The sequence below is a fragment of the Myzus persicae genome, unplaced genomic scaffold (assembly GCF_001856785.1).
Source record: "Myzus persicae strain clone G006 unplaced genomic scaffold, MPER_G0061.0, whole genome shotgun sequence".
NCBI lineage: Eukaryota > Metazoa > Arthropoda > Insecta > Hemiptera > Aphididae > Myzus > Myzus persicae.
In genome coordinates this window covers 72097-95742 of record NW_019100725.1, presented here as the reverse complement: position 1 = coordinate 95742, position 23646 = coordinate 72097, and the positions used below count along the sequence as shown (strand labels likewise).

At 31.7% G+C, this 23646-nt stretch overlaps 1 protein-coding gene across 1 annotated transcript in view; it reads right to left on the bottom strand.

Moving 5' to 3' along the window:
• The window catches only part of LOC111042656 (semaphorin-5A), a 47537-nt gene that overhangs the window by 6502 nt on the left and 17389 nt on the right, over nucleotides 1–23646 (bottom strand). The window contains exons 3-6 of the mRNA XM_022327341.1: nucleotides 19268–19367; nucleotides 1525–1732; nucleotides 620–919; nucleotides 209–408 (exon numbers count right to left, since the gene is read on the bottom strand). Coding sequence (XP_022183033.1) covers nucleotides 209–408; nucleotides 620–919; nucleotides 1525–1732; nucleotides 19268–19367 — 808 coding nt within the window. The remainder of the gene's footprint in view (nucleotides 1–208; nucleotides 409–619; nucleotides 920–1524; nucleotides 1733–19267; nucleotides 19368–23646) is intronic.

The following is a 23646-nucleotide window of genomic DNA, read 5'->3' as shown; positions in this document are numbered from 1 at the left end:
TTTTAACTACAAATTGATATTAATTCGTACTTGAGTACCTGTGTTTAAAATATTTTTTAAAAGTATTCTTTACTAAGCTGATGGTCACAACGATAAGATTGAAAGAAACGACAGGCAAAAAGAGATATTTAAAGCTAGACAATATGTCCGCAGAAACCAGAAAACTTAGTAACGAAATTCACAATAATATATTGGTTTAATAACATACCTTGGTGTAGTAAATGTAGCATACACCAATCCTTCATCCGGTAGATAAGTCATACCTTGAATCTCGTCAAAGTAAAACGGATAGTCACCCGGTAAAGAACAGTTTAAACGGGCCTTAATGAACGTGGTCCAATTGTCTCGTAGCATAGTTTGTCCACCAACATCGTTTTTGCACATCCTAGCAATTCTCGAGTACACCTTCTATAACATAATACATATTTTGTTTGTCAATATTGTGTGTATGATAAGATACTACTCAAATATTAAATATTATTTATTACTTCGTAATTTATTATCAAAATGAGGTAAAAAACTTATATTCATAGTAATAAAATACATTGAGGTATACAATAATATATACTTCCTAAAAAATAGTTTATTTTCCATTTATAAACGACAACCAAATACAAACCTTTCCACAGTTTATGTACTCCACTGCACTTTCTCTGAACAAAAAGTAGACATAGGCGTCGGTCTCAAACGATCCGACAAACTGTGGTTCGTTCAGCCACTTGGCATCATAGTTCTTCGTCCGCAGGTACGAAGCTCCCAGGTCCCGGACAATGGCCGAGTCTGCGCCCGAAAAGTCCATCGGACTACCGGCAAAGTACTGGCCGTTGAGCGTGATCATGGCTGTAATATTGGACAGCGGACTGTACGGACACTTGCCTACCCCACGCACTGTGTCGGTCACGCTGTTGGCATTTTCCATCTATCGAAACACAGAAATGTTGCACAATTAGTCCGCGTATAAAGATTAAAGAGACTTCTCCTCAGTCGCATTCCCCGCCCGAGAACGACGACACACTTTCGCCGTGCTCGCTGACATTGATGTATTATAATTGGCCAAATGAGCTCTAGGATGGGAATTTATAATAATAGCTAGTATAATATTATTGTAAGCTAGCTAGTCATCATAGATCCAGTCTGGACGGGTGGCCAAGGGCGGTTTTAATATTACATAAATAAGCGTTGTTAATTTTAATAACGACCGACTGATGAAAAGTATAAACTATAAATTACTGCATTTAATAAGTATGTTTTATTCTCTTCAAATTTTATTGGAATGTATGTATAAGTACATACGCGTTTATGTATGCGTTTGTTAAAAAATCAATGCAATCATCAACAAAGTAGGACGTACATTATAAATCGATAGCGACCATATACACAACATACAACACAATAGTCTATGAGTCGTAATTTGAAACTATTATTTGGATTGGCGAGATGCTTCGCGATAATTATACTTTGGATGTACGCTATAAGCAGCCAGCCTAAAGCTCGGAATACCAAAATGTTTTATTAATATCTCACCTCTCTCCACGTGCACTGTGGTGAAAAAGCTCCGGTGCCGCATGCGAACAGCCGTTTTCCAGTGGACAGTAGTACTTTGACGTAATTGTGACAGTCGTCGACACTTTGGCCTTTCACCAGACATAGCTGCACCTTTTCTTCAGCGGCTGGCCATCGTGCGGCCTCGATCTTTTTCAAATCGTCCAGGTCCAGACGGTATATGTTGTCTCTGTTGGTAAAAAAAAAAAAAATAATGTTAAAAAATTAAAATAAAGTCTTGACCTCTTTGCTGTTGATGTTTTTTTTCTAACGATTAAACGACGAGACACCGTATGGGCACGGCTGTAGTGCGTATAAGGACGCGACCCGAGCCCCGAACACATGTTCGCCAAACTTCAGCAAAACACCTCGTTTTTTGGGGTGGCGACTCCGAACCCGGTGCCCCGGGATTGGGTTCGTGGCAAAAAGGAGGACCAATCGAAAATTTCGACTCTTGATGACACGACGTACTCGAAATTGGGGAAATTCCTAGAGGCGCCAGTGCGAATTACGACCGACGCACCAGGCGCCGCGTGGGCGCATTTCAGTAAGAAAAAAAAGAAGGAAACTGGTTTACAATATTATATGCATATAGGTGTATTATCGATAAACAATTTAATTTATCATTATTACATGAAAAAAAAATCCAACTGGCGCGTTATAATTTTTCGTATAAATTTATTCCTTCTCCCCTCTTCCTTCTACAATTTAGCAATAGATTCTCCACCTTTCGACGGCTCATAATTCTCCGTCGTTATGATCCAGATGCGTACGACAGGGACGATATAAAAGCGTCGCCACCGTAGCCTCGTCGGCCATACGGTAATTGCTACGTAGGCAGGATTTTTTTTTCATCGCGTTGTTTATTAATGAATTCGAAATTGGACCTAATAACAGGCGTGGGTATCAAGCCTCACCTGTTCGGACCACGGACATTATAATGCTAATACTTACAGGAGAAAAATTATTTTGCGACGTTGTTATTGTGATGATAATAACATACGAAGTTAAAAACTATATTTTGTTTAAACGACACCGAATAATACATACGAAGTAAAAATAACGCTGATCAAAAAATTATATTTCACTTTTTGAACACATTAATAGATAGTCAAATAAGAGTTACGTAACACGAAAATACAAACAACTTCAAATCAATATTTTATAGTTAACACGTTTTTTTAAATTTAATTTAAAGTACTTGAATATTCGTATATTAAATCATATTCGTCACTTTGTTTGAATGCGAGTTTTAAATATGTACTAAAATAAGTCCCATCAAACGAACTACGGAAATATGGAAATATATTTTAGAAATTATAACATATAATATCTACGTTTAAATAGCGCAATAAAATAATAAATTCTATAATGGCGTTTCCGTAAAGACTATAAAAACGGAATACTTGCAAGACAAACACCTATAGAATTTTATGTAGGTTTTTTAACCTACACAGTTCCCTTGTATACAATATACGAGTCTGCATTTAAACGGTTTAAAAGTGAACGGAAAATATACCTATAGTTAAATTTATACGAAATATTTAAACAGTCGGCTGAGTGTTAATAATTATGACGACACGAAATGTCGTGATGATCGTTTTCGCTGAGGCTTCTGATTTATATTTTATAGACCTATGAATACGACTACTTGTAGTTCAGTATAATACACGATCTAATATAGATAGTTTTCAATGTTTCACACTTCGAATTTCACCCAGTATGACGTCTATATTAATATAATAATAATATGTGAACTATAATTTCCGTTTACAATACAAATAAATTCGTTTCACGATTCTTGTCAGCAGTTATTGGTATAAGTCTATAAAGACTGCAATATTATACAGATCATCGTCTATCACAGAGACGAATCATTGGGACCATCCATGATCAGTCCGATTAACAAGCACGAGTCATCATAATATTTTTATAATTATATTCATTACACATCATTGAATCAATGATGATTTGTTGATATATTATTGAATGTAATCGGAAGTTGTAAAAACGATATTTATTTAAATCTTGACTGATATAATATTATAGGTACATCGAAAACAATCAACGTGTTTTTAAATCGAACTGAACCTGTACAGCGTGCGTGTGAATTATTCAAACATTTCATAATAATAATAATACACCACTAAGTATTGTTATATTTAGTACCTACCTATATTATTATAACGCCGAGAGGAACAAATAACATTAAGACAATGAGAAATTAAGTTTATATTCTGCAGGAACAATAATATAACGCCCAACCAGATGTTCAATAATTAAGCACTCACTCTATAAACGTTGAGACGTGTTTTTATTTGTGTTGGACGACCAACGCTGTTTTCTTTTTCGAATTTACAACATTATAAAATCAATGGTATTACCTACCAAACGTATAAGAAATAAATAACGATTTTATTGATACGATAAATTTGATGGTCTTGCAATAATTACGGAAAACTGGTTTCGAAAACACATAAGTCACACAATAAATCGATGTTCGATGGTGTAAAATAACCGGTCTTCAAAAAATTTTAAACGGCCAAAGTGTGTCGGAAAACCGACGATAATTCAGTTTCGACCTGATCCAGGGTCCACGCCAACAGCCGCGCGGCGGATCATCCGTGTCTTTTAAATTTTTCCGCAATTACAACTTGATATATATATTATATTACATACATATAATAATACACACGTAGTATAATAATATTATAGTAATTGACATTTACGACGCCAAAGATCATATATCATCGTGTATCTATGTGCCCGTGACCGCACCGCTGTTGTGCCGACGGTATATACGAAGAATAAAATATACACACACGTACTGCCTATATATAGATACCTGCCTACTATATACCACTGCAGATGGCATCTATTATTACTGTAGTTGTTTTACGTCTGCGTCGTGCCATTGTTTCCAGCCTGTATAATATAATATAATTGTGCCTTTTTTTCTCTTTTAATTTAATTTTACATTTGGAAGGCGACATTTGTTTTGTATAATAACTTTTCTCTCTCTTTCTCTCATTCTGTTCGGCTTCAAACATAATGACATATTAATATATCAACGACTGTTTGTAAAATGTACATCACTTTATTATTATGTTGTATGTGACGATGCGTGCCGATGAGCATAGTATTTTCTTCGACTTGTAAATGTAGGAACCAACCAGTACCAAGATAGTGGCGATGACGCGATGACGCTCTGTTCTCATCGACATATTTCTGTCACCATCAGCCGAAAACTGTACACTAGACAAGTAACCAAGAAACTCGAGAAAAATGTATCTATAATGTAACACACTGCACTGCTTTCCACGAGCCCTATTAATAGTTTATATAAATTATAATACTATTAGATTTACCACGTAGGCTGGATGAAACTAAACGGTTCATACAATTATAAGTCACGAGGAGGAACTTACTTTCGGAGAAACTTATTGCCCAGTTTAATATTCTTAAGATATTTTCATCAGGTGTTGATCGATCGTTATGTATCGATATATGTTGTTGTTGTAGTAAATAATAATTAATAAATATTTAAGACTGTTATTCAAATAAACATATATTATGTAAGCTAGTGTAAGATTAAGATAGGTATAATATAGTGAATCACATATTATATTAGATAAATATTGTTTTAGTCGAAAACTTTACTTTTTTCATACGAACGACCTGTTCATAATCCAGAAAAGCATAAATCTATGATCACTCCACTAGCCGGCTGTATATAAATACGAGTAACCAAGCTCAAAGAATCGACTCAATCAGACATAGTCTAGCATTTCAATTGTAAGATTTCTGTAAGTCGTTAGCCCACGTGGTTACATCACTGATTTTATAAGCCTTTTTTATAAGCCAAGTACTTAGAAACTAGTCTCAGCCTTCAGGCGAAATAATTCACTTATTCTCTCTTTAAATTTATAACAAACTTTATTCCATATTCAAAGTGTAAATTAAATATATATGTGTGTGTTATAAAAAAAGGGTTGATTTTTATAAGGTAATATAATAAAATATTACCTTATACTTGACCTGACGTCCAATACGTGCTACGTTGTTAAATAGTTGTATGTACCTGCATGGCGTAATACAAAATATTAACAAAAGTCGTTACCCAGGATTTTAAGTAGGCACATACTATGGGCCAGGCTACATATCCTAAATCCTTGTATGACTTTTTAGCTTAATATTGCGAAACATTTTAGTATAAGCATGTAGGTACTTTGGCCTCTTCGCATTGCATAATCGAAAATCTATCCACGATAGGTATCATATGTATCAGTTGAAATACGTAAACAAACAAACAATTAAAACAATTAATTAATAATTGTTTACTCATACGTAAAATCAGTCCTTGGAAAGCACGAGTTCAAACTTCAAACCGCAACATGTTCGTATTATGTTGTTTCTTTTTATTTACATTATATAATTCTACGACACTCACAATAGTATGTTAACTATACTACAAGATTATACGAAGCCAATAATGTTCACTGTCCATACACTAAATGTTTGAAAAAAAGAGCTGCACGAGTCGACAAAAACGACGCTCTAAACTGGCGCCAACTGCATTTACGACGACGATACGTGAAATCCGATAATCCGTACAAATGACAAAATATATAATCCAAAACGTATACCATAAAGGCATAAAACTATAATAATCTCTTGTCCGGCGCAGCGTGTCGGCCTGGATGAATCGTCATTATATAAAATAAAATACGTCCGGGACCCGCCGCGACGTAATGACCTGCTCCAGTATGGGTACTTTATAACATGGTCTATACTATATGCAGTATTCACTATACATAGTATACTCTCGTAAAACGTAAACATCTGGAAATAATTGGTACGCACCAGATTGTGTACGAAATGACAATATAATGATATAATAATATTATAAAGTATATTACTCGATCGTCGATCGTTTGTGATCGGCGATTGCCCACACGAAATGCATATTATATACGTTAGCTACGTGACACGTATGTACGACAGGTCAAAAAAAAAAACAATACAATGGACATCGTTGTCGAACGCGTACCTATTATTTATACTGTATAGATATATTATTCTTGGTAGGACTTCCTACATGCACTTGCATTTATAATTTCGAATTTCGTCTTCGGGTGTACATGATGTTTAATTATAATAATAATATTCGGCTTTCGAGCGTCTCCCCGTCGGTGCATTTTAATTTTTTTCCATAGGCATATAATATTAACCACTATAGGTACCTATTATTTAATAATTTTTCAACGTGAAACATATTTTATAGGAGTACGCACCGCGGGTACAATAATAACTACTATATAATGCATATTATTATCTACAAACAATATACACTAGACGCGCATCGTAAAATAATACTATACCTACATCCATAATTCAAACAATATCGTCGAGTCGGCAGAAGACTGACGGTACCCACCATGAAAACGACCATTGGAAATAGGCCTCACGAAAAAATTGTGGAACTCTACAGCGAGGTGATGTTGTATATATTCATATAAGTATCTATTTTAAAAGTTATAAGCTATAGCCTATAATACTTTTATTTAATATAAACATATGCCCTTAGTGAGGTTGTGGCATTCAATATCCGTACTCTTCGGCAACCGATAGGAATTATCAAAAAAAAAATAAAAACAATAATAATATTACATATATTGTGCAAATAGGCGTAGGAATAGGGTATTGTTTAATCGATCGCTTTCCCCAGATGAACAATAATATTGAGTTTATGCGCACGCGGGACAATGATAAATATCGCGAGTGTCGTCTTCGCATTATATATTAGGTATGTGTTTATATCCACACAATATAATATATATGTATATATTATAATATATTTCATACATACAGGTAGGTAGTGTTATGTTATATTGAGCAAGTGGTCGATCGATCACGAGGAGTAAAATAAAAATAAAAATAATAATCGTTTTCAATGTACGGTCGGCCGCGCCGAGTGGGAGTCGTCGCCGTCGTACATTATGTATGTACCTATGTGTAGGGTTTTCGGCCCACCCGATCGCCAGCACTTGTCCGCTGAGAGACTGTGCATATAATATTATATGTTCTACAACAATAGGCATCACCGAATACGCAGCATCAGATAACCGACGAGTGAAGAAAAAAAAACATTGAAATTCCATTACAAACGCATGCGTTTATCTCTATCTATCTCTGTCTCTTCGTGCGCGTGTGTGTGTGTGTGTCTCGTCGATCTAAACAAGGATTTTGATTTTTTTAACACCTATTCGATATAGCTGCTCACACGCTGTGCCGCGATGGGACGTCGTCGGATTCGTAGTCGATCGCCGCGGTAGACTCGATAAACACCCTGTATACACGATAATATTAATAATAATAATATATTATTATTATATTCAATTGTAGCACGTACAATAAAATACTGCATGATATAATACACCGCGTATGTGTGCTCACACGCCGTGAGTTTCGAGTATAATAATAAACGTCAAGTGAAAATACGTAATTGCATGATCGATTCTGCTGCGGGAGAACATCGTATCGTAGTTAGTATATTATCATGCGTTGTAGAGCACAGATCGGAAGGAATAGAGGTTTTCAGGGTCATCGCCGCTGTGTTGTGGCTGCTTGGCTGCACATAATATTGTAAACACACCGACACCGACACTTGATGTAGTTGTATTTATAATATTATAGACATGACTCTAATAGTGTAATGTATACGGATACGGAAGTTTAGCGGTGCTATAAGACAAACACGAATTAATTAAGCACTTGATGGTACCGGACGAGCCGAATATTTTACATTACACGCGCCACAGACCGTCATTTTGTTATTGTACACGCGTGCTGCAGGTGGATCGATAAAATCGTGTCATTTTACACGGCGGCAGATTTAACGTAATAGTATAATAACGACTCTGCAGATAATATTATGAATCTTAAAATCTTTACAATATTAAATACAGGTATTTTATTCAAAATGAGTTATTTTTTTTTTACCCATTTACTTATAATGATTTTACACTACCTAATTATACACTACTAGAATGAATGTAAATTATACCATATTATGCCTAATAGATAATTAATGTTAAAATAATTATTGTTGACTCGATGGAATGCTTGTAATTTTTTTGGTGTTTACCACGACTCACAAGTTAAGGTTTATATTCATTTTAATGGTTTTGTGTCTTTTTCCTCTATGTGTTGATATAATATAAAATGTACATACAGAAAGAAATTGAATGATCGAGTATGTTTATTTGACGATGTCAAGAGCCTCCGGTTGATTTTAAACCCAGCTCAGTCAGCTGAGTCATTTAAACGAGAAAACCGTGACGAAATTGATAAAAAACATAATAATAAATAAATATTTATAATATAACATTCTTACGTATTTATATATATAGTATAAAAGTAACGGGTAAAAATTACATACCTACTATACGGGCAGATATTGCAGTTGATTGGAAAAAAAATATTCGTGGCGATAATAAATATCGGTCTGTTTCACGATGTTATTCAATTAATCAAACGACCATATGATATAGGTACGATAAAGTATTGTAAATGCATATTATAATATTTTTTACCTTAAAATAGTTTCAAAAAATATTTACGTAGGCCGAGACATAATAACAATAATTATTATACGTCTTGGCTGCTCGCTGCAAACGAGTAGCACGCACCACATGTGTGCCATATTTTATGTATTCACTGCTGAAATATATTATATCATTATTCATTATAGCGCACTCACCGACAAAATAAAAAACAAATATACACATAATATACCATTATATCATTATAATAATATGATACATTATATGGTAAGATATTGTATCTATACAATAATAATATTACGTATACTATAATAATTTGCTAATATTATTTAATATGTACTCGTATAATACATGTATTATAAATTGATAATTTCAGCGAATTTATAGTAAATGGCGTTTTTTTTATAATACGAACAGACAGCTGAAATCCGACACCAATCGTCTAAAGTTTCCGAAAACCGTAAACGTATCCTGCAAGAGACGCATTATTATGTTTGCAGCTGAACACTTTTCGAACCGCTCATTTCTGAGCCGCCGACGGCACCTACTGCGCAGGATAAACGTCGCCGTATATTATTAACACTGCAGGACGAAGAGAAACGCGTTCACGTATACTTGATGGCGTTCTCGTACGGCCGACCACGCGAAAAAAAATTGTGTTGCTAAAAAAAATATAACGACAGCCAAACCTCGGACGCGTATTTATGTATTATAGGAACGTGGTCGAGACGAATTGTGACAGCCGCGCGATCGATGTCCTCTACTGCAACAGCGCAGTAAAGCATTGTCCACACGCATATAGACATAGAGGTACAAACAGTATATTTATGTTTAACTGCATAACGATAGGGTACCTATAATAGGCGATTTACGAACAGTTTTTTGTCGATTTCTCGTCGAAACTTCTGTTGTTTAAAAGGAAAAAAATACTCGGTTTGGTGGCAACTCGTGCCTCGTAAACCGATCTGTACATAGGATCGTATAATACCATCTACCTCCTGTCTTATATTATAATATCGCTGTGATAACCACATAATAATAACAACAACAATATACCGCATATTATCGAAATAACAAATTCTTTTTTTCACCGCGGTCAATAATACATTGAACTGCGCAAAAAGAAGGATATTTTTAATGTCTTATCTCATCCGATAACACTTGGGCATGTATAATAGGCACAATAATAAAAAGTACAGTCTGGGTACAACAAGTAAGCAACGTCCGTTTTCTTTCCGAGAAGCTTACAGCGCGCAATGACCTCGCATATATAGGATCTCTGTCGCGGAATACGGTTCTCGTCAAACGCTCGGAACACACCGGATACGTCGTATATTACTGTACATAGCCTATACCTATATATAATATATAATAATATATCGATTCCATATACGTGATTTTATTTTTATTATATATATTTTTCTCAGTCTTATTTCGCGCATACCTGTACCCCAAGCCTAACCTAACCTACACGCGTCGTCCAGACAACTCGAAAAGTATAATATATATAAGACCCGGTCTCACTTGTACGTGCGGGATCGACGTCGGCGGCTTGGTAAGGAGGTCGCTGGGTACGACGACCGTTTTGTACGCGACTTCGACGAACGGCTCGCGGCAGTAGCGACGACGACGACAACGACGACGACCACGACGACGATCCCCGTAAAAGGCATTGGCCATATATGTGCAGAGCAACACACACAAACACACACACATAAACACCACTAAACCGGTACACTCGCGTATAATATATATAATAATATGAAACTATCAAAACGATAGAGGTTATTATTTTCTTATCCTTTGCTCGTATTCGTTTCACGCGGGGAGCTGCATCGGCCGTTGTTCACCGCCGGACGACGTGTTACGAGAGCGTCCCCCGGGCCCGGCGACTGTCTATACTTGTATGAAATATACAAATATATTATATTATATATAGGTATAACTGTATAAGTCTTCTCTAGGTTCTCTTTGCACGTCGACGTCTTCGTCCGATCCAGTGGCCGCGACCAGATGTCAAAATATTACCCGCGGCGAAAAAATTCAGAACTCCTCACCCCTTGCCGTCTCAGGTGTACAAATTTATCGATCGAGATGATAGTATGCAGATACCAGGCGGTATGTGTATAAATAGATGATGTTATATCAGCGTGTATCGATCCTGTAGCAACACAACCGTATAACGATAACACGATTAACACGGAAAAAAAACAATTACTGTATTTTAAAATACTCGTTTACATAATAACATTGTGTTGATATCAAAGAACTCGGAAGTCGAATATAATAAATAAAATAGGTATATAAAAGCACCTTACTTAAGTTGTTCGTAATACCTGAACAAAAAATTTATGGTAGAAAAAACGTATTTTGATAGACCCGCGTGCTGCGTGCGTGACACAAGAGTGTCCCTTGTTCACTATAAGAGTTATAATATATTGACTTGACTGGTCCAACTATCTCGTGTTTCGTATAATATATTATAACGGACGCTATGGGAAAAGTGGCGTGTATATTATAAACCAATGCACAGAAAACCCGCTGCTTTTGTCATACCCATATAAAACTAAATAGTTATGTATATAATGTACGTTCGATAATAATATGATCGAAACATTTTTAAAGTATATAGAATAGAAAACGGCGGGTGCGCCATAACTGCAGTTCGGTTTGTTGAATAACTTTTTTCTTTTTTTTAAGTGTTCACATATTAAAAAGAAAAAAACCAGCTGGACTAGATGTTATACATTATATATATTGTATTAATACACACATGCTGTTCAAGTGGGCTGTAGACTGGATTTGTAAATTATTTCTACCGTACAAAACAAATTCATCGGGCAGTGACATTTTTATGATTTTTTTTTTTTATATACGAGTTTTAATATAATATTGTGTTCATGCAAAAAAAAAATACTTAATATATTATAAAGATATTACACTTTGCTTGGAATTTAATTTTTTGAATCGAATTGCTCTACATGACTTTATTTATGTATTTATAATATTATATTATACAGGTCATTAAAATATTTATTAGTGCTAATTTTCATTTTTTTTTTTATTATTGCAGATTAAATATGTTAATGAATAATTATAATTTATAACTATAGTAACTACGTATTAGTACGTGTTAATGTAGAATTAATAAAATACAGTTAAATAATTTAATCACCAAGACATAATTTCATTATTTTTAAATTTAGCTGTATTTTTATTTAAATTTGATTTGATCCAATACAATATGTTTACTATTCTTGTTAAATACTCACTAGACATACGAATTCTCTTTTTATAACTAAACGAATTTTAAATCCCATTTAAATAAAATCAATTAAAAGTTAAAACACAAAAGTGTGCATTTGAAATTAAAAACAATCGGTCACGATATACTATAATAGGTATTAGGTGGGTATACAAGTATTTGGTACCAGTACCATCCATAAGACAATAAAGATTTACCAACAAATAACAATATAAAACCTTGAAATGTTTTGACCATAGCTATATACCTATATTATAATATTATGTACTGTGCAACGGTATATGGTGTAGAGTTGGTATAGCAGGTTGTCAGATGTAAATTTAATGAATTTTTATCGTTACCCGAGATACTACTATAATATTGTAACGACGAAACAAGTAAAATATTTAAATATAATCTATTCGACGATAAACAATCGAGTTTGTTGAATAGATAGGCAGGTACCGGCGTTTTGAACTGATTTCTTTTCGTTGCGGTATTACAACATCACATGTCTGTGCGTTTGTGAGTATAAAACAACGACGTTGGATGCCGCGCTGTCCACCACAAAGTGACAGGAAAAGTATGAACCGAACATTTTTTTTTTTAATTAGCCTCGGGCATACGACGACACTCGTGTCAACACCACTATCGCCGTAACTCTCTCACACACACGCGCGCGCGCGCGCGCACACACACACACACACACACACATACACACACACATATACATATTATATGTATACAATTTATGCGACGAATGCACGAATGATGATTATCTATCGTTCCGTGTTGACCGCGTGCCTCAGTCAGCACGGTCAGGTGTTGGACTGTCGTGGACGGCGTTACGGTGAAGTTTAAATAGGTTTATTATCGTATTTTAAAAAAAAATTATAAGTATAAGTAGAAATTTAATAAAATAAGCGATTATAGTAGATTGCACGCATACATAATTTAAGTATTATCATGGAATATAGGTGTTATTGTGGAATCGAGAGAGTAGAAAAAACATCCTACGAAAAACTGAAAGGAAATCGATTTTTCTAGTCTTGATACCCTCTTTGACCACAGGTACTATAATAGAGTAGTATTAAAACTAAAACTTCGTATGAGAAAACAAAGAGAAAAATAATTAAATAGTTAAAATAAGAGACCAAATGATTATTTTTTGAAATAACTATAATTTTAATTTACAACAAACCACAAGTTATACCTATGTACAGTAGGAAATTAAAATAATATAATAATAATTATGACACTAGTAAATATGTAAAACGGTAAGCTTTTCAACTTAAAACTTACTATAGATAATAATCAACAGTTTTCAAATGTTAGTGCAAAATAGTATCAGAAACAAATATTTTATTTAGAAATTCTTAAACTAAAAAATTATTTTTAAAACATATCATCTGAACAATGTTAAGTGTAGTTTTTATGTTTATTTTTAGCTTTTTAGTTAAAATGCATAGAGGGACTTTCATTAACAGACAACTATAACGTCAGAACACAAGGATTTAGCTTACGGATATCCCTGATGATTAATTTGTGTTACAAAGTTATTTGAATAGTTTATACGGTATAAAAAGACGGAACGTATAATATCGTGGTACTCGTAGTTAATTAAAAATACTCGACGCAACATGGAATGTAGTTATGCAGCGTTGACAAGGTTATTATTATTTTATTTCTTAAGAAGATCCAAAAATATCCAAAAATGTTTGTAACTAAAAATATTGACGAGGCTCATGACAAGACATCGACTTGGATACTGAAACTTAGGGTCGTTCAAGCTAAGGAACCGGAAATCAGAGTCAAGAATCTATTTTAAAATGTGTAGTTTATCAAGTACAGCAGCTAATAATAATAAATAATAATTAAGTATTATTACGCATATTATGGAACCATATGTGATGTGGGTGACTATTTTACTTATTATACTCAGCTGTAGAATATTAATTAAATAATATTATTATGGTGGACGCGAAGTTATACTCGACGAATAAAGATAAGTAGAAGCAATCATAAATGCAGTGAAATTATAAAATTATCATATATAAGTACCTGGGTGTAAGATATATTTAGTGAATATAGACATTAAAACAATAATCTAACTATTTTCATAATCACTTTAAGTTCATCAAATATTGCAGTGATGTATTGTCATATTAAACACAAACTGCAGTATACCAACAATCAATAATTACCTCATGTCTCAACATTTATATTTGTTGAATACATGATGCATAGAAATTCAAGAAGTAATATAAAATTATGGTATTACAAATTATTACTGTTTGCAAACAGTATGAAAAGGATATTATGATAAAATATGTACACTAAAAATACAATACATTTAAAATAATTTCTAACGTTATCAAATTCAAATTATGGATTTTAATAATTTAAATGATTACTAAATCAGTATTAATATGTCGTGTATAATTAACAATCGTTCGATGGAAGTAAAAGTAATGCGATGTCTTGAATACTTTTTTAACGAGTTCAGAGCAACAAGATTCTTCAATCGAGCAATTATACTCATGATCAATGATCATAATATTATTAAAAATGTGGATAATTATAATAATTGCTCATATTAAAAACAGAAAATGCGGGTTTTCTTTAATTTGAGAGTAATATTCATTCAATAAAAATGTCAAATACTATACCTAAATAGGTAAATTAACTTTGTATACGTTATATACCTACCTACTTACATCGCTTTTATCTATAATATACGTATAACTAAATAAGTATTGTGTGCTCGTATAACAACAGAGAAAGTTCAAATAAAATATGCATACCCACTTCTACTACTGTTAAACGGTTTATGGCTATTAACTTAATGGTAGTTATTTTATTGACGAAAAAACTATACTTCTAAAAATCATTAACAATATACGAAAACTGACTAAACTAGTATTAACAAAATATAAATCGATTTCAATTACCGTGGGAATGTGGGATACTAGAATTTACCATGAAAAAATATTTATAGTTTCTTCTTTATAATACGAGTAGTTTAGTATAATGCTCACAGCGTTTCGATAAAATCAAGTAACAACAGGTCAAAGTATTATATTTAATTAAAAATGACAATATGTCACTATTAAACTACCTACTAATAACATATAAATATTTAATGTTTTTTTAATTCTGTGTAAATATCAATATGTATAACAATCGCTTTAGTTAGAACATAGTTGGGTAATTTAATGGTCGATAAAACAATGTTTTTAAATTCTTATTAAACATACCCGTATACATGTATACATTTAATTATATATGTAATTTAAAACAGATAATTTAAGATTTTTATTTAAAATTGTATTCATAGAAGGTAGACGATTTTTTTTCCATGATTAAAAATGTAATATTTAATAATAAGTATTATTAATTATCGGTCTTGATTGCCAACCCGAAGACGTCATCTCATTTCTGAGGAGTACCGAAATAAAAAAATTAATTTAATACAAACAAATACTTACCTATAAGTTTTTTTGTATTATTACCTATCGAATTCTATTCGTATGATTGTGTAAAATAACATATGAAAAACTAATGACTCGCGCTGCCTATGCGTATGATGATAATAAGCAATTTTAATAAAATTAAAAAAAATTCGATATCCAAAAAAAAATAATTTTATCATTATAAAAATATAAAATAATTATTCATTAAAAAAACTATTATTATTATCATTTATAACCGTCAATGTAAAAAAGTTACTTCTATTTCATGGAAGTTTTATGGTTGTATTATACTATTATATCTGAAATATAACAATTGAAACAAAATCAATTTTGGTGTAAGATAAAAAGTAAAAACCTATGGTTACCATCTACATCATTATTTTGTGATTGACGCTATCTAGTACGTATAATTTTTATTTTAGCCTGCTAAATTAGTCTTCCACTCTTATCTATACTTACTAAATACATTATTATTTATTACACTGTCGAAGGTCAACAGAACCGATTGTTTATTTTGTTCTCATTATACAATCAAACTGTTGTCTGTGTTTAAGAATATTAATAAATATTAAATAGTATACATTTTACATTTATACGTGGTGACAAATGAAAAATAAATATACATTAATGTCCTCGTGGCCCATACCATAGTATTTGTATTGTATAAATTGTTTTCTATTTAAGATACTCCAAAAAAGGAAATGAATACGTGAGGGCTGCTACACTCAAGTTATCAAATAAATAAACGTCATTATCAATTGTAAAACTAATAAATAGGGTTATCATCATGATTCTGTCAAAAGTTTTTACGAAATCATTGAAGTGTTCGAGTGCATAACTAATTTATGAACTTTATGATTATGACATTACATTTTAGTGAATGATTAAACGAGAAAAGTAGATAAAACGTGTGAGCAGAACAAGTGTAATATTTTGGTAAATTTAATCATCAACATTAGACTATTGAGTATTGACAATATATCTTGACAAATATGTGTATTGAAAGAATAAAAAAAAGTATTTTGTTTGTATTTATGTAAAATACATTTTACTAATTTTACGATTAATAAAACATTGAATATAACATGATTTACTTGAAAAGATGTGTCGTGAACTTATTTTATACCTATGTATTTTATTTACTGAAGATAACAACCGTACCTAATTAATGTTTTATTATTTAAAACCGTCCATTATAATATACTTTTGTATAAACATAACATTTGTGACATTATTTAATGTGCTAGTATGATAAAGTTATACATATTAATTATATACAAGAATAGAATTGCTGATATATCGGTACACTTGTAATGATTTTGTAAAAGCCAAGAAACCTTAGTAACTACCCAAGCAGGTACCAATAGCCAATAGGCAATAATACGTGTAACCTTATGAACCTTCGTTGAATCAAAACGAAAGTGACGTATGTTCAATCGCAGCTCTACGACTATTGTGTATTTGTGTTAATGTTTATTTCATTAATAGGGAATAGGCTGAATATATTGTGGAATTCGAGAAAATGTGAAAGCTTCCAAAAATCTACAAGAATATATTATTTAATTTAAACGTTTAATTCCAGTATTTGAATAACGCATGGATATATTTTATAGAATTTTTTTTTTTGTTTAACGTTATTACAAAATAATTAATGTATGCTATAAATTATTAAGAATTTATAGCTTGGTAAAATAAACAACCTAATACCTAGGTACTAAACACAATATATATATATATATTATGATGTTACTGTAAGTATGTTTGGAAGTATATTATTCCTGTAAAATATATCTTTACATAAAAGGTAATAAGGCATATTTTGTTCTATTAAAGCGCATCCAAATTTCAATATTATATTAATTTATTGTATACCTACATGAGATATGACTATACATAGTGGATGCTCCTACATCCTACATTATAGGTTTTTGACTGACTGAACCCAACTAGTGGTGCTCGAGGGGAACATGCAATAATTGTTTATTTTACTAGGAGTATGTATATTACGAAAACAATGATATAGTTGTACAATTTTATATAATAATAAATAATAATGTATACTTTGAAATAATTTACGGATAATAGACTTTTACAATATACATATATGCTTGAGTGGTGGGCCTAATGTTAATATATTGTTCGATATTGAACCTTCATACATCAAAAGGAAAACGTAGGTGGGTGTATAAATCACGATTCTAAACATTCATATGAATACAGTTAATACTTCAAATACTTAAAGTATAACAATCACAATATTCATTTAATTTAAGCCTACATCTAAGAACTAAGAAATATTAACTTCATAATATTAAAAATAAATAAATAAAACAATTACTACATTAATGATTATTACTAAAAGAGAGAGTTTCAATAAGAAGATGTCAAATCATTTTACATTATGAGGTACTATATTCTTGTTCGTGCAACATAGTGTTTTTATTATTTTAAACAAAGTAGATACTATTTGAACTTGCGATGTATCGTAAAGTGAGCGATAACCATCTAAATAGACTCTGTTAATGTTTTATGTATACAATATCCAAACTAAACATAGAGAACTATCCAAATAATAATAATTTAGTAATTCAGAATAAATTTTAGTTTAATTCGATTTTACTATTTTGAATTCAAGTCGAACAAATTTAACATAAGTATACATCCATGCAGGGACATTTAGATTCTTGATACTAAGAACATTAAGAAAACACCCATAAAAAACGTGTTTGAATTCGAGATAATGTTGTATTGATTAAAAAATAATAATAAATATAGAACACACACATACGTTTTAATAACATATAATTTGAATTAATTTAAGATAGTTTTTGGGAGTGTGTTTCTCTAACATGAATTCGTTAAATACTAAATGATTGTATAAGCAATAAATTTAAAAAGCAAATAGTAAATATTTTTGTAGAGTCGTTTTTGATATTTAGCCGTAGGCCAATAATTCGAACGTTCAATAATAATATTTCTAAGCCAACAAAACATTATCTCCCATAGTAATATGGAAACTTATGACTTATAGGAAAGAGACGTGCTGTTGAGTTGTTATTATTATCACCATCGATGTTTATTGAATATTTGTGAGATAAAATAAATGAAAAAATAACAACAAAACAACAAAATTGTTTTCAGCAAACCAATGGTCGAACAGGGGAAATATATATTGATTTTAAAAGTTTTAGGTTCTGGACTACTCACTCCACGACGTTAGCGCGTTATACGACACCGGGTTGTGTTATTCGATACCTATATAACAACGTTATTATACTGTCAAATTCACACGTCACTTGAACAAAATACATTATACGCACCGGGCAGTGGTATATATATATATATTATTAGCTTCTGGGACAATATAATACTATAGAGAATAAGTATAGGTACCTAATACTTATAAATATCCATATATTGTATAAAGTAAATGATACACATACCTCGCACCGACTACCACTTGTTTTCTGGCGATGTCGAACAACAGCTGCGAATACGATGTCACTCCGTCTTCCGAAAACGTGTCGGCCGTCGACATCACATCTGCGAAAAACCAAATAATCAAAATTATACACACATCAAAAATATATAACCCGTGGCCGACGTGTCTATTATCGACGAAAATTTTTTATACGTTTTTGAACGATTTCGTTTAGTTTTTAGTTTTATTAACCTGTTCTGTTTATACATTTTTTCCATACAGAATACGTTATCCCGCCTCCGGGCATCGATGCCGTTCTCTCGTAGTATTATTGTTATTCGGTTAGTATTTTTATTATACATATTATAATAATCTTTTTTTGTTGTTGGCGAACGAGTAACGACCATATGGACGCATTCAAAAAGGTAAGGGAAAAGGTGATTTAATTTATTGAGACGCGCGTATATGCTATATAACATCCAACCGGTCCTAAACTCAAGTATTTCCCGCGAGTAGTCGGCTGTAAAGAAACAAATGCGAAAAAAAAAATGATAACCGACCTCAAAGTGATTATTAAACATAAAATGATTATTTTTATTTTATTACATACGTATTATACAAGTATTTTATTTTTTCGAAAACGTTACAATTATTATTGTAGTTCATGATTTGAATGCACTCGAGTCCATTTCGGTCAAGTGTCAATCGATTGTCGTTTGTCATGAAATCATTTCTCATGGTACGCGTGTATAATGTATAACCGTTGTTCAAGACGCAACGTTATTTATACATATTCATTAAGCATCACATAGAAGATCACGATTTTTTCAACATATATTATTATAATTTATATTGCTACAGATTGTTATTGGGAAAACTTGTCAAAGATTATTACTTTTTACATACTTAAGTAGTATTCATTTTTAAAAAAATATTGCAATCATTAATAATATCTAGTCACATAATATTTTCAAATATATTGTATTTAAAGTATTCTGTATAGATTTAGAGTATTAACACTATAGGTACATTAAAAAAATTATAATTCCTCAGTAGTGAAAATTAATAATAATTGAGGACACTACTATAGATTATTTTCATGTCTATAGCAAAATATAAAGGTTTCTTTTAAATTTAAATGTGCATTGGATATTGGATTAGACTCATAAATAAATTTAAATATAAGTAAATACATATTCAGTGTTTTTTATACCTATAAAGCTTACTATAAAAATGGTATATGTACTAACCCACAAATACCACCCAGACTATTATCTTATGTTTTCTTTCAATTCTTATATTAACGATTTAGCGTGTATTTTAAGATAATTCACATACGATATTGTTATAACTAGGTACCAATTATTGTTCATGTATTTTCAAAGGTTTAATAACTCAATTTGTTAATAATTAAGTATGTACCTATAGTTAGCTATTGAATGTGTTAAAAAAACGGTTATTATCATTTATATGTGTATTTGTGGTTTAATTAGTTGACTTACCTAAAATGTATTTTGAATTCACACTGTATGATTATCCAAAATCGATATGCTATTATATATATGCTACTTCAAGTCACTACTATTAAGTAATAGTTACTACGAATAAAAACCCGAAGAGTAGCTAATAAATAATAATAGTAGTATCTAATAATTAATAAATCTACGAAAAACGGTGTTACAAATCCATAAAAAAAATATGAGAACGTCAATCCTCAAATATTTAAATAATTTAATTGACTGTATGGCTATACTATAATATCAATTATCAATTATCAATATATAATTTTCTACAAAATATATTATAATGTAAAGAAAAGAAAAAAAATGACATTTATATTTTATAGTAATATGGTAAAAATGCAATATTTACAATGAAAGCATATAGAATAATTAACAACAATTTTCAAAAAAACTCAATTTTTCAATTGAAATGAAACATTATTCCTTGTATTATATTATTGAAGAATCTTTTCAGTGTACTGTTTACTATATTATGTAGTATCATTCAATCGTGATAAAAAAAGAAATTATAACCATACTGTACAGTTGGTGTATGATTAATGCAAGACAGATAGTAATCGAATCAAAGTCATGGTAGGTACCATATAACTATACGAATATAATATCTAAAGAATATAATGGCATCATGATGGAAATTACAGCTTTAGCACCATTTATTACCGTTACATTCACGAATAAGCAGATTATAATATTATTACATTTTATTATTTCATAAGTTATTCATATTATATTGATTTATGTTAATGTCAATTATTTTAATGCATTTTTTTAATAAATTGTACATCTCCTACTTGTGCGAGATTCGAAGATATTCGTGACTTCTGTCTTCAGAAAGGGAAAATTCTGTTTAAAGTTACTCACTAATGGATATAACTTAGTAAATTATATTGAACATTTGACATTTTGATGATCTTAGAAAACATTTGTATAATAATAATTTTACAAAAAAAATTAAGTCGCTTATTATTTGGTAGCTACGCGTTTACATTACCATTATTTGAGTGTTTAGTACATAGTAGTACATAATATACCTATTAATGTATTAAATAGTTTGTCCTAATTTATTATCTCAATTCGGAAATAAAACCTGATCTTGTGTAAATTGGCAAAACAGGTTTATGATGCTAAATTCGACTAATTATGACTAACGATCACCTTTCAAGTATTTTTATCGGCATAAAACATTTTTAACCATGCTTAATGCATATTCGGCGGACGAAATCGCTACATCACGGATTTTTTTGTTCGATACATTTTTGGATTCATCACGACAGCGAAGAGATACTTATCATTATAGAAACTCATAATATTATCTAATTCTAATAATTTAAAAATAATAAATTATATAGGTATCAGGACCAAAATCGACCTCAAATAGATATTCATAGACCATAATTATTACGAGACAAGAACACATAATACGAGAAATATTTATTAATCTGTATTATTTCTTGTTTAATGCTTATAAAAGGTAAGTATAACATAATTTTACATGTAAAATTGTATTATACACACACCAAGTAGCGGGAAATGCAAATATAAACTTAAGACATATGATTTGACACACGTCATAAAGTTTAAGATGATCTTTAAAAATATTAATGATGGTTTAAGATACAGTGTTGAACGTACCTAGAGTTAAAATAAATGCTTGATTATTATAATAACTTTATAAAGTATACATATTTAAACTGGAATCCTTATCACCATAATATTATACTGTCAACGTTTTGCAGAGCCTAGAGTCATTATTCTGAAAAACAGTCTGATATCCCGCGTTGTACTACGTGTAAACATTATATATATATTATACATATTATAATCTTTCGCGAAATCCGAAACGCTGTAACGAAGGAGAACGTAAAACTGGTGTGTTGGGACCAAACTCGTTGCTCATATTATTATATATTATAATATCCGTACATGGAAAACGTTTGGGTTTTATGTGACGACTTCCTACGGTTGCCGTAAAGTAAAAAGGCAATTTTCTACCTGAACGTCGGGGTTTTCGATATCGGGGTGACCAGATGTGCGCGGAAGAAGAATAAAACAAAGTCTCCGTGGTCGTCGCCTACATCCTCATATGTGCGACCATATGTTTATATTGGACATAACAGCAGAAAAACTGCTGGGAGGCCATGTGCGACGCGAATGAACCTTGTCTGCTCATAATATATATATTATATATATTATTATTTATATTTTATACTCACATACATACATACATATATATATGTATATATATGTATAGTATAAATACAGACGGGGGTGTGTGTCACGCTTAAAGATATCGGGAGACGACACCCACTAGCAAGTCTGGATAACAGCTCTAGACGACGTGAGTACACGCAAATCGTATGCACTTCTCCCTCTCCCTCACACTCTCTCTCATTCTCTCTTATTCTATCTCTCTCACTATCTCTATATCCGTCTCCGTCTCTCTTAACTGGTGCGTGTGCCCGCGGTCATAACCGTTCCGTGCGTCTATGCGGTCTGCTCAATAGTTAGGTATATTATTATAAGTATAATAATTATGACGGCGGCCGCCCGCTATGTCCAAATGCCTTCTCGTTGTCGAAACGAACCGTATAAAAAAACTATATGTATAATAATAATATTATCATCTACCGACGTCAAGGTCGTTCAGACCAGGCGATCTCCTGTTGTAGTGGTTTGCCATTCGATAGACGGCACCGATCGTTCTTAGTCCATAAAGGACTAAGTAGAAGACTCGGCGCCCGTGGAACGTTTTTGGGGTCTAATAAGTTGGGTTCATTGCCATAAGATATTTTCCAAGACAAAAATAAACTAAATTTTTATAAAACTCTAAGTATCACTATGATATAAAAGTATACATGTTCATGTAGAAATAAAGTAA